This window comes from Scyliorhinus canicula, chromosome 28, assembly GCF_902713615.1.
Source record: "Scyliorhinus canicula chromosome 28, sScyCan1.1, whole genome shotgun sequence".
NCBI lineage: Eukaryota > Metazoa > Chordata > Chondrichthyes > Carcharhiniformes > Scyliorhinidae > Scyliorhinus > Scyliorhinus canicula.
The window spans coordinates 20,020,898-20,036,224 of record NC_052173.1 but is presented as its reverse complement, the minus strand read 5'-3'; the positions used below and the strand labels follow the sequence as shown (position 1 = coordinate 20,036,224).

The 15,327-nt window shown below is 50.2% G+C and overlaps 1 protein-coding gene across 1 annotated transcript; it reads right to left on the bottom strand.

Annotated features, from left to right (window-relative positions):
* Nucleotides 1-406: 406 nt before the first annotated feature.
* On the bottom strand, nt 407-12,287 carry npffl (neuropeptide FF-amide peptide precursor like). Its single transcript, XM_038786648.1, has 3 exons — nt 12,105-12,287; nt 3,609-3,733; nt 407-776 (listed from the first exon to the last, which is right to left on the bottom strand). The coding sequence occupies exons 1-3, from the start codon at nt 12,243-12,245 to the stop codon at nt 650-652; spliced, it is 393 nt and encodes a 130-aa protein (XP_038642576.1). The 5' UTR covers nt 12,246-12,287; the 3' UTR covers nt 407-649.
* Between the last annotated feature and the right edge of the window lie 3,040 nt (nt 12,288-15,327).

Below are 15,327 nucleotides of genomic sequence, written 5' to 3'. Positions count from 1 at the left end.
TTAAACCCTCACTTCCACCCTATCCCCGTAACCCAATAACCCCTCCTAACCCTTTTAGTCACTAAGGGCAATTTATCATGGCCAATCCACCTAACCTGCACATGTTTGGACTGTGGGAGGAAACCGGAGCACCCGGAGGAAACCCACGCAGACACGGGGAGGACGTGCAGACTCCACACAGACAGTGACCCAGCCGGGAATCGAACCTGGGACCCTGGAGCTGTGAGGTGGCAGTGCTAACCACTGTGCTCCCATGCTGCCTATAAATGACCATACGCCATGTATCTGAATCGAATGTCTTGAACATGTTTCTTTTGCAAAGGACAATGTCTCATATTAAACAGGTACAACGGACGAGTTGACAAGGTTATATTTCAGAATAAAATTAACAATAAGGACAACGACATTGATTCTTTAATTATTTCCTTTAATTATTAGTAAAGACAATTGTAAAGTATCACAAATGAATGAATTCATTTCTAAGAACACCATGTTTGAAGTTTTTGATTTGACTGAAGCATTTTCTAATTAAGTGCAGCCTTTTTAGGCCAATGTGACAATTAACCTTGTTCTGTTGGCAATTCTTAACAAAAAGTGGTAGCGATTGAGATGTGCATGTTTCCATGCGGAGTCCCGCTGCTCATCTTCCTCACTTCCTTCCAAAACGCTGTGGGACAGCCATGCTCCAGAACTGAGGTGGGATAACTTCCCATCCCCGGGACTGTATCCGCCCCTCGGTGCCATAGTCTGAGGATGATCGGGCCTCACGGCCGAACCTGGAAGAAAGCCGTTTTGCAGGCAGGAAAAGAAAATGAACATTAATTTTTATTTTCTTTCGAAAAGGCAAGTAGGTTGGGATTCTTACTGGGAAAATGATCACCCACGCTTGTACATCTTTGAACTGTGGGAGGTAACCCACGCAGAGACGGGGAGAATGCCCAAACTCCGCACAGTCACACAACCCGGAATTGAACCCTGGTCCCTGGCACTGTGAGGCATCAGCGCTAAACACTGTGCCACCCCCTTTATGTAGCATTGCAAAACATCCCCAGGCGCTCTCCAGGAGTGCTGCTATACTCAGTTTGACTCCCAGCTACACAGGTAGCAGAAATGACAGCTTTATCAGAAGCTCAGTCATAGGGGAAGATTTTAAGGAGCGACTCATAATGCCAAACAACATACTCATGCGAGGAGTGTTTTATTAATGCTTTGAAGAAAACAGGTATTCACTTACAGATTACTTCCAGTTATTGTGATCATTGTATCTCCTGCCCAGTCTGCTTCCAGCTCTGCTCGATAAGCAACCCCTCCCAGTTCAAGAACCATTGGCTTCTTTTGGCCCCAAGTTCAGATTCTGATCTTTCTCACTCTCTGTCTCTTTCTCACTCTGCCTGTCTCTTTCTCACTCTGCCTGTCTCTTTCTCATTCTGCGTGTCTCTTTCTCATTCTGTCTGTCTCTTTCTCACTCTGCCTGTCTCTTTCTCTCTCTGCTTGTCTCTTTCTCACTCTGTCTCTTTCTCACTCTGCCTGTCTCTTTCTCATTCTGTCTGTCTCTTTCTCACTCTGCCTGTCTCTTTCTCTCTCTGCTTGTCTCTTTCTCACTCTGTCTCTTTCTCACTCTGCCTGTCTCTTTCTCATTCTGTCTGTCTCTTTCTCATTCTGCCTGTCTCTTTGTCATTCTGCCTGTCTCTTTCTCATTCTGCTTGTCTCTTTCTCACTCTGCCTGTCTCTTTCTCACTCTGCCTGTCTCTTTCTCATTCTGCCTGTCTCTTTCTCATTCTGTCTGTCTCTTTCTCACTCTGCCTGTCTATTTCTCTCTCTGTCTCTTACTCTCTGTCTCTTTCTCACTCTACCTGTCTCTTTCTCTCTCCCTGTCTCTTTCTCACTCTGCCTGTCTCTTTCTCATTCTGCCTGTCTCTTTCTCACTCTGCTTGTCTCTTTCTCACTCTGCCTGTCTCTTTCTCACTCTGCCTGTCTCTTTCTCACTCTGCTTGTCTCTTTCTCACTCTGCCTGTCTCTTTCTCACTCTGCCTGTCTCTTTATCATTCTGCCTGTCTCTTTCTCACTCTGCTTGTCTCTTTCTCACTCTGCCTGTCTCTTTCTCACTCTGCCTGTATCTTTCTCTCTCCCTGTCTCTTTCTCACTCTACCTGTCTCTTTCTCACTCTGCCTGTCTCTTTCTCACTCTGCTTGTCTCTTTCTCACTCTGCCTGTCTCTTTCTCACTCTGCCTGTCTCTTTCTCACTCTACCTGTCTCTTTCTCACTCTGCTTGTGTCTTTCTCACTCTGCCTGTCTCTTTCTCACTCTGCCTGTCTCTTTCTCACTCTGCTTGTGTCTTTCTCACTCTGCCTGTCTCTTTCTCACTCTGCTTGTGTCTTTCTCACTCTGCCTGTCTCTTTCTCACTCTGCCTGTCTCTTTCTCACTCTGTCTGTCTCTTTCTCACTCTGTCTGTCTCTTTCTCACTCTGTCTGTCTCTTTCACCCTCTGTTTCTGACTTTGTCTGTCTCTTTCTCTACCTTCTATCTCTGTAGATGTCATCATACAGAAAGGCTAGGAACGTGTGTCCACTGCAGCAGGTACAAGCAATACATGCCCCTCCAATCAACGGTTAGATGCCTGGTTAACACTTTATTGAATGGAAAAAAAGCTGCCGGATAGTTTGTCATCACCGGCTGGGTTTGTACCGAGAGGAATGTTCCATTTTATTGCTTGGATGAGACTTGCCTCTTCAGTCCAATGACCCACCTGCTTTACTCAGACCTGTAGATTCTTTAACCAACCCGTTCAGGGCCACACGAAAGGAGGAGAACGTGAGCCAGTTCTCTTTTATCTCCAAACTTTTTTTCTGGTTGACATCCACGCGTAGTTCCACATACCATCTGGTAACTTATGCGACAATAATAAGAATCTCTATTGCCTCAAGTAGGCTGACATTAACGCTGCAATGAGGTTACTGTGAAAATCCCCTAGTCGCCACATTCCGGCGCCTGTTCGGGTCACAGAGGGAGAATTCAGAATGTACAATTCACCCAACAGCACGTCTTTCGGGACTTGTGGGAGGAAACCGGAGCACCCGGAGGAAACCCACGCAGACACGGGGAGAACGTGCAGACTCCGCAAAGACCGTGACTCAGCGGGGAATCGAACCCGCGTCCCTGAAGCTGTGAAGCAACAGTGATAACCACTGTGCTACCGTGCCGCCATTACGAGGCCAGATAGTGCGTGTTAGCACCAGGAATGGGTTAATTGATTATTTCCCTTCCCTAATTTCAAAAGTCACACAAGGAGTATCGACTAATTGGCTCTGATTTGATTGGAAATCAAGTTGCAGTAGTGTTCTTTGTTGTTGTTAATGAGCTATTTGCTCTTTAATCACATTTTGGTTTGATATTTTAAATTTCATGAATGAGTCGCTTTTTGTTGAAGGCAGTTAGTTTCCCTCTGAGGGACTGTCCCTTTAATTTGTCCCTCAGTTTATTTGGTTTAGAGTACCTAGTTAGTAAAATAGTTGGAGGGAATAACTCCGGGCCATATTAGGACAACACCACACACACACAAAAATCACACCATCCACCGGCATTCCAGTGCCAACCTTGGAGACACCTACCGCTGTGGCTGGAATACAAAGGAAGGAGCTCGGCCAAATTTTCCAGGAATGTGCACAATCGAGTTGACCAGCGAGCTCATCGTGTGGTCGTTTCCCAGTCTCCTTGCACTGCCCCTTTCGCCATCCTGTCAAGAGGGTCAAATCAAAGCAGATAGCAATCACTACAGCAACTCGGCTGGAAGATTCACAATATCCTACCTGCGTTCATTTGTGTCGAAACATTGGGAAAGGATTGCGATGGTGAGTTTGGGGAGGGAAAAAGCGCCTTCTTCAAAATCCTTTCCAGAATAACAACCCCACTATCTTCCCATGACAATGCCCACCTCCCCCCACCCTCCCCCAACCCCCACTGAACAAGCAGATTCAACGATCGGATTCAAACATGGATTGGCCATGCTAAGTTGCTGCTTAGTGTTCAAAGATGTGCAGGTTAGGTGGGGTTACGAGGGAGTGGACCTAGATGGGGTACTCTTTTGGAGGGTCGGTACAGACTCAATGGGCCAAATAGCCTCCTTCTGCACTGTAGGGATTCAATGGAAATATTGTCTAAGAGCACATTTAGCTTGACCATAAGACATAGGAGCAGAATTAGGCCACTTGGCCCATCGAGTCTGCTCTGCCATTCATTCATAGCTGATATTTTCTCATCCCCATGCTCCTGCCTTCTCCCCATAACCCCTGATCCCCTTATTAATCAAGAACCTATCTATCTCTGTCTTAAAGACACTCAGTGAATTGGTCTCCACAGCCTTGTGCGGCAAAGAGTTCCAAAGATTCACCACCCTCTGGCTGAAGAAATTCTTCCTCATCTCTGTTTTAAAGGATCGTCCCTTTAGTCTGAGATGGTGTCCTCTGGTTCTAGTTTTTCCTACAAGTGGAAACATCCTCTCCACGTCCACTCTATCCAGGTCTCGCAGTATCTTGTACGTTTCAATAAGATCGCCTCTCATCCTTCTTAACTCCAACGAGTACAGACCCAGAGTCCTCAACCGCTCCTCATATGACAAGTTCTTCATTCCAGGGATCATTCTTGTCAACCTCCTCTGGACCCTTTCCTCTGAACATCCTTCCTTAGATATGGGGCCCAAAACTGCTCACAATATCAGAGGGTTAGATAGGGTGGACAGCGAGAGCCTTCTCCCGCGGATGGAGGTGGCTAGCACGAGGGGACATAGTCTTAAATTGAGGGGTAATAGATATGGGACAGAGGTCAGAGGTGGGTTTTTTACGCAAAGAGTGGTGAGGCCGTGGAATGCCCTACCTGCAACAGTAGTGAACTCGCCAACATTGAGGGCATTTAAAAATTTATTGGATAAGCATATGGATGATAAGGGCATAGTGTAGGTTAGATGGCCTTTAGATTTTTTCCATGTCGGTGCAACATCGAGGGCCAAAGGGCCTGTACTGCGCTGTATCGTTCTATGTTCTATGTTCTAATACCCCAAATGGGGTCTGACCAGAGCCTTATACAGCCTCAGACATACATCCCTGGTCTTGTATTCTAGCCCTCTTAACATGAATGCTAACATTGCATTTGCCTTCTTAACTGCCGACTGAACCTGCACATTAACCTTAAGAGAATCGTGAACAAGGACTCCCTAGTCCCTTTGTGCTTCTGATTTCCTTCGCATCTCCCCATTTAGAAAATAGTCTATGCCTAGATTCCTCCTTCCAAAGTGCATAACCTCACACTTTTCCACATTGTATTTCATTTGCCACTTCATTGCCCACTCTCCGAGCTTGTCCAAATCCTTCTGCAGCCCCCTTGCTTCCTCAATACTACCTGTCCCTCTGCAGATCTTTGTATCATCTGCAAACTTAGCAACAGTGCCTTCAGTACCTTCTTTTAAATGGGTGGTTCTGGCCTTGCAGAAACTCACCATAACCGTTAGCCCTCAGTTAAGTGCAAGTATGTCTCCACCATTGTGGATCTTGATGTAATCCTTGTCTTTGGACCTGTTTGGACAGGAGTCTGCAACATGCTTCTGTACTTCAGTGTTTAAGGGTATCGGGAATATGTATCGAATACAGTGTGAGTATGTGCACTGTTTCTCAAACATTACACCGACACCTGGGTGTAATACTTCACTAAGACAGCAAGAAACTTGTGTTGTTAGTTGCGCCAATTCCCTTTCAGAAGATTTATCACACTTGTCCTGACCATTGTGTAACATGGACAACTGGTTTCAATGTGTAAGCTGAAAGATGAAAAAGCATCACTCCATCAGCAAGTAGAAAATTATTATTTTGTACGTGGACAGGGGTTGTCCTGCACTCCATACAGGCACCAAATTGAACAGCTCATCTAATGCTTTCAGGATTACATCTGTTACCCAACGCAGCACTGAGACCCATGGACCCAGTGGCAATTTTAGGGCTGTGCTGGGTTAAATGAATTCATTGGACAGTCATGATATGGAGATGCTGGCATTGGACTGGGGTGAGCACAGTAAGAAGTCTTACAACACCAGGTTAAAGTCCAACAGGTTTGTTTTGAATCACTAGCTTTCGGAGCACAGCTCTTTCCTCAGGTGAATGACAGTAGCATTGGACAGTAGCATTCCATAGAATTGCCAGAATGCAGAAGGAGGCCATTCAGCCCTTTGAGTCTGCCCTGACCCTCTGAAGGAACACTTTACCTCAGCCCACTCCCCTGCCCTATCCCCGTAACCCCACACATTGATCATGGCCTAACCCGCACATCTTTGGACTGTGGGAGGAAACCGGAGCACCCGGAGGAAACCCACGCAGACACGGGGAGAAAGTGCAGACTCCGCACAGACAGTCATGGGTGTCCTGAAGTCCTATGTTCCCTCAGCTCGCAGAAGGCTACCTGCTGAAGATTACTATGCAGAGAGGGGACACCCATAGCTTTGTGGTCCTCTGGTAACACGGAATATTTGCAGGAGTCTCCTGAGGGAGAGGGAACATTAACTTTAACGGAACAATCTCTTATTGTGGCTTTCCTTGCCAAGAGCACGATCATGAGATGTTGCATCACTTTCTGTTCATTAGCATATCACACGGTTAGAATTATACTACATCCCCCCAAATCTCTGACTCCCCCTTTATACCACAGGTCAGAGCAGTGGTGGGCAACCGCCAACCCGGGTCACATGCAGCCCATCTGGGTTCTGAGTGGGGCCCACGAGACATTTTGGTTTTTAAAAAAATATTATTGAGATTTTCACAAAATATCAAAAAACAGAAAATATCAACAAGAAAACAGTATTAACAACAAAAAAAACCTCAAAATCCCCCAAAACCAACCCCCCCACCCCTCCCCCCCCCCCCACCGCCCCCCCCCCCCCCCGCCCCCCCCAGTAACTACAAAAAGAAGAAATAGATTAGCACCCGGCATATTCAATGAACACATGTACACATTTCTCCCCTCCACCGTAAACAACCCCCCCCTCCCTCCCCCTCCTCCCTCCCCCCTCCCCTCCTCTCCCCCCTCCCCTCCCCTCCCCCCCTCCCCTCCACCGAAACAACCCCCCCCCCCCCCCCCTCCCCCTCCTCCCTCCCCCCTCCCCCCCTCCCCTCCACCGAAAACAAACCCCCCCCGGGTTGCTGCTGCTGCCGGCCTATTTTCCTACCATTCTGCCAGGAAGTCCAGGAAAGGCTGCCACCGCCTAAAGAACCCTTGTACTGATCCCCTCAGGTGCAAATTTCACCTTCTCCAATTTAATGAACCCCGCCATATCATTGATCCAGGCCTCCACGCTTGGGGGCCTCGCATCCTTCCATTGAAGAAGAATCCTTCGCCGGGCTACTACGGCCGCAAAGGCCAGAACACCGGCCTCTTTCCCCTCCTGCACTCCCGGCTCCACCGCAACCCCAAAAATTGCAAGTCCCCAGCCTCGCTTGACCCTGGATCCTACCACCCTCGACACCGTGCTTGCTACCCCCTTCCAAAATTCTCCCAGCGCTGGGCATGCCCAGAACATATGGGCGTTGTTCACTGGGCTCCCCGAGCACCTAGCACACCTGTCTTCGCCCCCGAAGAACCGGCTCATCCTCGTCCTGGTCATATGAGCCCTATGTAGCACCTTGAACTGTATGAGGCTAAGCCTCGCACAAGAAGAGGAGGAATTCACTCTTTCCAGAGCATCCGTCCACGTCCCCTCCTCAATCTCCTCACCCAGCTCCTCTTCCCATTTACCCTTCAGCTCCTCCACCGAGTCCTCATCTACCTCCTGCATTACGTGGTATACGTCTAAAATCCTCCCCCCTCCAACCCACACCCCCGAGAGCATCCTGTCCCGTACCCCACGCGGGGGCAACAGAGGGAACCCCTCCACCTGCCGCCTGGCAAACGCCCTAACCTGCATGTACCGAAACATGTTCCCCGGGGGGGAGCCCAAACTTCCCCTCTAACTCACCCAGGCTCGCAAACTTCCCGTCTACAAACAGGTCCCTCAACCTCCTAATACCTGCCCTGTGCCAACTCAGGAACCCGCCATCAATTCTCCCTGGAACAAACCGGTGGTTCCCCCGTATCGGGGACCCCATCGAGACCCCCACCTCCCCCCGTGCCGTCACCATTGCCCCCAGATTCTGAGGGTAGCTGCCACCACCTGGCTCGTGGTATACCTTGTTGGAGGGAGCGGCAGCGGCGCCGTTACCAGCGCCTCCAGGCTCGTGCCCACACAGGATGCCATCTCCATCCTCTTCCATGCTGCCCTTCCCCGTCCATTACCCACTTACGCACCATCGCTGCGTTGGCAGCCCAATAGTACCCACAGAGGTTGGGCAGCGCCAGCCCCCCCATCCCTGCCCCGCTCCAAAAACACCCTTCTCACCCTCGGGGTCCCGTGCGCCCACACAAATCCCGTAATACTCCTGTTGACCCTCCTAAAAAAGGCCTTCGGGATAAGGATGGGGAGGCACTGGAACAGGAACAAAAACCTCGGGAGCACCGTCATCTTGACTGACTGCACCCTGCCCGCCAGCGACAGCGGCAACATGTCCCATCTTTTAAACTCCTCCTCCATTTGCTCCACCAGCCTAGTGAGGTTAAGTTTGTGTAGGGCCCCCCAGCTCCTGGCCACCTGGACTCCCAGGTACCTAAAGCTCCTCTCCGCCCTTTTCAGTGGGAGCCTACCAATCCCCTCCTCCTGATCCCCCGGGTGCACGACGAACAACTCACTCTTACCCAGGTTGAGCGTGTACCCTGAAAAGCCCACAAATTCCCTAAGAATCTTCATCACCTCCGGCATTCCCCCCACCGGGTCTGCCACATATAGCAACAAGTCATCTGCGTAAAGTGACACTCGATGCTCCTCCCCACCCCGCACCAGACCCCTCCAATTCCCCGACTCCCTCAACGCCATGGCCAGGGGCTCAATTGCCAACGCAAAGAGCAAGGGGGACAGGGTACACCCCTGTCTCGTCCCTTGGTATAACCGAAAGTACTCCGATCTCCTCCTATTCATGGCTACGCTCGCCATCGGGGCCTCATATAACAACCTCACCCATCTGACAAACCCCTCCCCAAACCCAAACCTTTCCAGCACCTCCCACAAGTACCCCCACTCAACCCTATCAAAGGCCTTCTCCGCATCTAATGCCACCACTATCTCCGCCTCCCCTTCTACCGCCGGCATCATTATAACATTCAGAAGCCTACGTATATTGGTGTTCAGCTGCCTTCCCTTCACAAACCCCGTTTGATCCTCGTGGATAACCTGTGGCACACAGTCCTCTATCCTTGTGGCCAAGATCTTCGCCAACAGCTTGGCGTCTACATTTAACAGCGAGATCGGCCTGTATGACCCACACTGCAGGGGGTCCTTGTCCTGCTTAATGATCAAGGAAATCAGCGCCCGTGACATAGTCGGGGGGGGGAAAGCCCCCCCTCCCTCGCCTCATTAAAGGTCCTAACCAACAAGGGACCCAGCAGGTCTGCGTACATCTTATAGAAATCGCCCGGGAACCCATCCGGCCCCGGCACCTTCCCCGACTGCATGCTCCCTATCCCTTTGACCAGCTCCTCCAGCTCAACCGGCGCCCCCAGTCCCTCCACCTGCCCCTCCTCCACCTTCGGAAATCTCAGCCGGTCCAAAAAGCGCCCCATCCCCCCCTCCTCCGCTGGGGGGTTCAGACCGGTACAATTCCCCATAAAAGTCCCTGAAGACCCCATTAATGTCCACCCGCCTTCGCACCACATTTCCTCCCTGATCCTTAACTCCATCAATCTCCCTGGCCGCGTCCCGCTTACGGAGCTGGTGTGCCAGCATCCTACTCGCCTTCTCCCCATATTCATACACCGCTCCCTGTGCCTTCCTCCACTGAGCTTCCGCCTTTCTGGTGGTCAACAAGTCGAACTCAGCCTGGAGACTATGCCGCTCCCTCAGCAATCCCTCCTCCGAAGCCTCCGCGTATCTCCTGTCCACCCTCACCATCTCCCCCACCAGTCTCTCCCTCTCTCTGTTCCCTCCTCTCCCTGTGGGCTCGAATGGAGATCAACTCCCCCCTAACCACCGCCTTCAGCGCCTCCCAGACCGTCCCCACTCGAACCTCCCCATTTTCATTGGCCTCCAGGTATCTCACGATACATCCTCGAACCCGCCCGCCCACCTCCTCATCTGCCAGCAGCCCCACCTCCAAGCGCCAGAGCGGGCGCTGGTCTCTCTCCGCCCCCAGCTCGAGGTCCACCCAGTGCGGGGCATGATCCGAAATGACTATGGCCGAATACTCGGCATCCTCCACCCTCAAAATCAGCCCCCTGCTCAGAACATAAAAATCGATCTGGGAATAGGCTTTATGCACGTGGGAGAAAAATGAATACTCCCTGGCCCTCGGCCTCGCAAACCTCCATGGATCCACCCCTCCCATCTGGTCCATAAACCCCCTCAACACCTTAGCCTCCGCTGGCCTCCTACCAGTCCTGGACCTGGATCGATCCAATGGGGGATCCAGCACTGTATTGAAGTCCCCCCCCCCATGATCAGGCCCCCCGCCTCCAGATCCGGAATGCGGCCCAGCATACGCCGCATAAACCCCGCATCGTCCCAGTTTTGGGCGTATACATTCACCAGCACCACCCGCTCCCCTTGCAACTTGCTGCTCACCATTACATACCTCTCTCCACTGTCAGCCACCACATTCGACGTCTCAAACGACACCCTCTTTCCCACCAGGATCGCCACCCCCCGATTTTTTGCATCCAGCCCTGAATGAAACACTTGGCCCACCCACCCCTTCCTCAACCTGACCTGATCCGCCACCTTCAGGTGTGTCTCCTGGAGCATGGCCACGTCCGCCTTCAGCCCCTTCAGGTGCGTAACCACCCGGGCCTGCTTGACCGGCCCATTCAGCCCCCTCACATTCTAGGTTATCAGCCGGATCAGGGTCTCCCTGCCCCCCTCCCCTGCCGACTAGCCATAACCCATCCCCTGCCCGCCCCAGGCCAGCGCCCCCCACTCGGCCCGTTCCCCACGGCAGAAAACCCCCACCCCAGCCCCCCCTGCATACTCCAGCTCCTTCCTGGCCATTTCAGCAGCAACCCGCGCTTTCCCCCTGCCCGACCCCGCTTCCCCTAAGGCATCTCCCATTGTCGGCCCCCATTTTTTGGGAAAAAAATAATTGGGTACTCTAAATTTATTTTTAGAAACGTTCTTTATAGCCAATTAAGTAATTCCTTTGAAGCGTAGTCACTGTTGTAATGTAGGAAACAGGGCAGCCAACTGATGCACAGCAAGATCCCACACACCAGATAATCAGGTGACTGAGGGATAAATATTGGGCTCGATGCCCGGAAAATGCAGAGAGGCGAGGGGTGGGTGGATAATAGCAGAGGGCAGCTGGTGCCTGGGGAATGTATCCCCAGAATAAGGCATACAGCAAAATGGCTTCATAGAATCCTTACAGTTCAGAAGGAAACCTTTCGGCCATCGAGTCTACACCGACCCTCTGAAAGGGCACCCTACCTCAGCCCACTACCCCTACCCTAACCCAGTAACCCCATCCAAACTACACAATTTTGGACACTAAGGGACAATTTAACACAGCCAATACACCTAACCTGCACATCTTTGGACACTAAGGGGCAATTTAACATGGCCAATACACCTAACCTGCACATCTTTGGACACTAGGGGACAATTTAACACAGCCAATACACCTAACCTGCACATCTTTGGACACTAAGGGACAATTTATCATGGCCAACACACCTAACCTGCACATCTTTGGACACTAAGGGACAATTTATCATGGCCAATCCACCTAACCTGCACATCTTTGGACAGTGGGAGAAAACCGGAGCACCCGGAGGAAACCCACGCAGACACGGGGAGAACGTGCAGACTCCACACATTGTGACCCAAGGCTGGAATCGAACCCGGGCCCCTGGCAGGAGTGAGGCAGCAGTGCTACACTGTGCCGCTGTGCCGCCCCACCGTGGGGCTTGTCACCATAAGAGGGGGCAATCCCAGAATTTAGAACCAGGCAGACTACACTCACTGGAGGTTAGAAAGAGGTTAGGCTTCTTACCAGGGCAGCCAGGATCCTCCCAGTGAGACCGTCCTCACGATCTACTTGATAGATCGCGAACTGCTCCTCTTCGGTGCATGTGGCTGCCTGCATGGAGCCCAGCATGAAGGAACAAACCAGCAGGAGCATTGCACTGTTCATTGTCGCAGGCGGTCGAATGCTGCGGAAGAGGTTTGATACTGACCTGCGAAGCCCTCCAACCTGCCTTTTTATACCATGCCTGAACTCCACAGGGGCAAGTTTGCAAATGGAAGAGGCAATCAAGCAAAGATGCAATGGAAAGCGCAGGAAATCTTCTTTCAGCATTTAGGGGAATGATTTAAATGCCAACGTGGATGCAAACCACTATGAACGTGTGGCCATTAAGTGATTTAAAGCAGATAAACGGTGCATAGGGAGTTGTAAAGAGTTGGAGGACATGGACTGGGGCATCTGAGTCACATTTCCTCAGAGTTTGGGATTCATTTGGTCTGTTATTAGCAGAATAAATCTCATAAAGTGGTCCCTGAGGTTCTCAGAATCAAGTGAAGTTAATCTGCTGCCAACTGTTGCAAAGTAAATAATAAAAATCTAACAATCCTTTAATGCACTTTTCTACCTGTTACTCTGCATTATTCATTGTAATTGACACTGCTGAATTAAAATAGTGCTTTTTCCAAGCTTCTAAATATTAATATACATTATTACTTGAAATGCCTTGTATTCAAAATGTGCACATTTCTCACAATTACCCTTGTGCCCTGAAGCCAATGGTGATTCAAAGAAAGAATCTCGACTTCAAACTTCCTCACCCCAACTCTGTTTGATTGTGCTGTTAGGGAGTGAGTTCCAGGATTTTGACCCAGCGACAGTGAAGGAATGACGGTACAATTCCAAGTTAGGATGGAGTGTGGCCTGGAAGGGGAACGTGCAGGTGGGTGCTGTTCCCAGGCATCTACTGCCCTTCTTCAAGGCGGTTGAGGTTGTAGGTTTGGAAGATGCTGTTTAAGGAGCCTTGGTGACTTCCTATCTTGGTACACGCTGGTGCTACTGTGCGTCAGTCATTGAAGGAATGAATGCTGAAGCCAAGATAATGGATGGGGTGCCAATCAAGCGGGGCTACTTTGCTCTGGATGTTTAATTCCTTCGTGGGATGTGGGTGTCGCTGGCTGGGCCAGCATCTGTTGCCCATCCCCAATTGCCCTTGAACTGAGCAGCTTGCTGGGCCATTTCAGAGGGGCAATTCATTATCAACCACATTGCTGTGAGTCTGGAGTCACATGTAGGCCACGCCAGGTCAGGATGGCAGATTTCCTTCCCTAAAGGACATTACTGAACCAGATGGGTTTTTACAACAAATGACAATGGTTTCATGGTCATCGTGAGACTTTTAATTCAAGATTTTTAGTGAATTCACCGTCTGCCGTATGATACCGCCTCCCCCCCAAACCCACCACCTCTGCTCAAGTGTTGTTGGAGCTACACTCATCCAGGTAAGAGGAGAGTATTCCATCACATTCCTGACTTGTGCCTTGTAGATGGTGGACAGGCGTTGGGGAGTCAAGAGGTGAGTTACTGACCGCCCCAATCTCTGACAGGTCACAGTGCTCTGGTACCCTGCAACTGTGCACAACAAAATGGCTCCCAGACCCTGACCACCCAGCAACTCTGCACGAGCAAGTAGCCCCAGCCTGCCGACCTCCCAGAGCCATCAGTCAAGCTCGTGTTCCGACCAGTTCTGTGAATCATGATCACATTGCTGTGTGTGGGATCTTGCTGTGTGTGAATTGGCTGCTGTGTTTCCTACATTACAACAGTGAATACACTTCAAAAGCGCTTTGAGAAGTCTGGTGTTCGTCAAAGGTGCGCGAAAAATGCAAATCTTTATTTTCTATTGTGCTTGATCGTTTTAATGTAACTTTATTTTCCCAATCAATTATTCCAACTCATCTTTTTTTTAAATATTTTTATTGAAATTTTAACAATTTTTATACAAAGTTTACAAAAACCAAACAATGACATAGACTAACAGTAATAACAACCCACACCACAATATAACCCCCCCCCCCCCCCCACCCCAACCAACTCTTTAAAGGACATTATAAACGGCCGCCACCTACGGTAAAACCCGTCCACCAACCATCTTGTGGTGAACTTGATATTCTCGAGGTGCAAAAACTCCATCGGGTCACGCAGCCACGCCGAGGCGCTTGGCGGTGTGGTCGAACTCCAGCCTAAGAGGATCCGCCTCCTTGCCACAAGCGAGGCAAAGGCCAGGATGTCTGCCCTTGCCCCCCTCCACATACGAAACCCTGAAAATTGCAACCAGTCGTTAAGGCTCCAACTCAGGATTACCGACATGGTATCAAAAAAAGGACCTCCAACCGGCTCTGGATCACTGTCCGTGTGGAGTTTGCATATTCTCCCCGTGTCTGCGTGGGTTTCGCCCCCACAACCCAAAAATGTGCAGAGTAGGTGGATTGGCCACGTTAAATTGCCCCTTAATTGGAAAAAATAATTGGTTTAATCTAAATTTAAAAAAAAAAAAAGGACCTCCAGAGGCTCACCAGCTTTGAACACGACTCGAACATGTGCGCGTGGGACGCCGGGCCCCTCGAACACCAATCTTTTTTCTTTTATTTGTTCATGGAAGGTGGGCTGTGCCAGCATTTATTTCCCATCCCTAAGTACCCTTGAGGGGCAGTTAAGAGTCAACCACATTGCTGCGCGTCTGGAGGCACATGTAGGCCAGACTGGGTAAGGACAGCAGATTTCCTTCCCTAAAGGACATCAATAATAATAATCTTTATTGTCACAAGTAGGCTTACATTAACACTGCAATGAAGTTACTGTGAAAAGCCCCTAGTCGCCACATTCCGGTGCCTGTTCAGGTACACAGAGGAAGAATTCAGAATGTCCAAATTACCTAACAGCACGTCTTTCGGGACTTGTGGGAGGAAACCGGAGCACCCGGAGGAAACCCACGCAGACACGGGGAGAACGTGCAGACTCCACACAGACAGTGACCCAAGCCGGGAATCGAACCCGGGACCCTAGAACTGTGAAGCAACAGTGCTAACCACTTGTAAACCAGAATGACAAATTATTCGACTTTTAATTCCAGATTTTTATTGAATTTAGTTATCGAATTCAAATTTCACCAACTGTCGTGGCGTGATTCGAACCTGCATCCCCAGAGCAATACTCTGGGTCTCCGGTTTACTAGTCCAGAGACAATTCCACT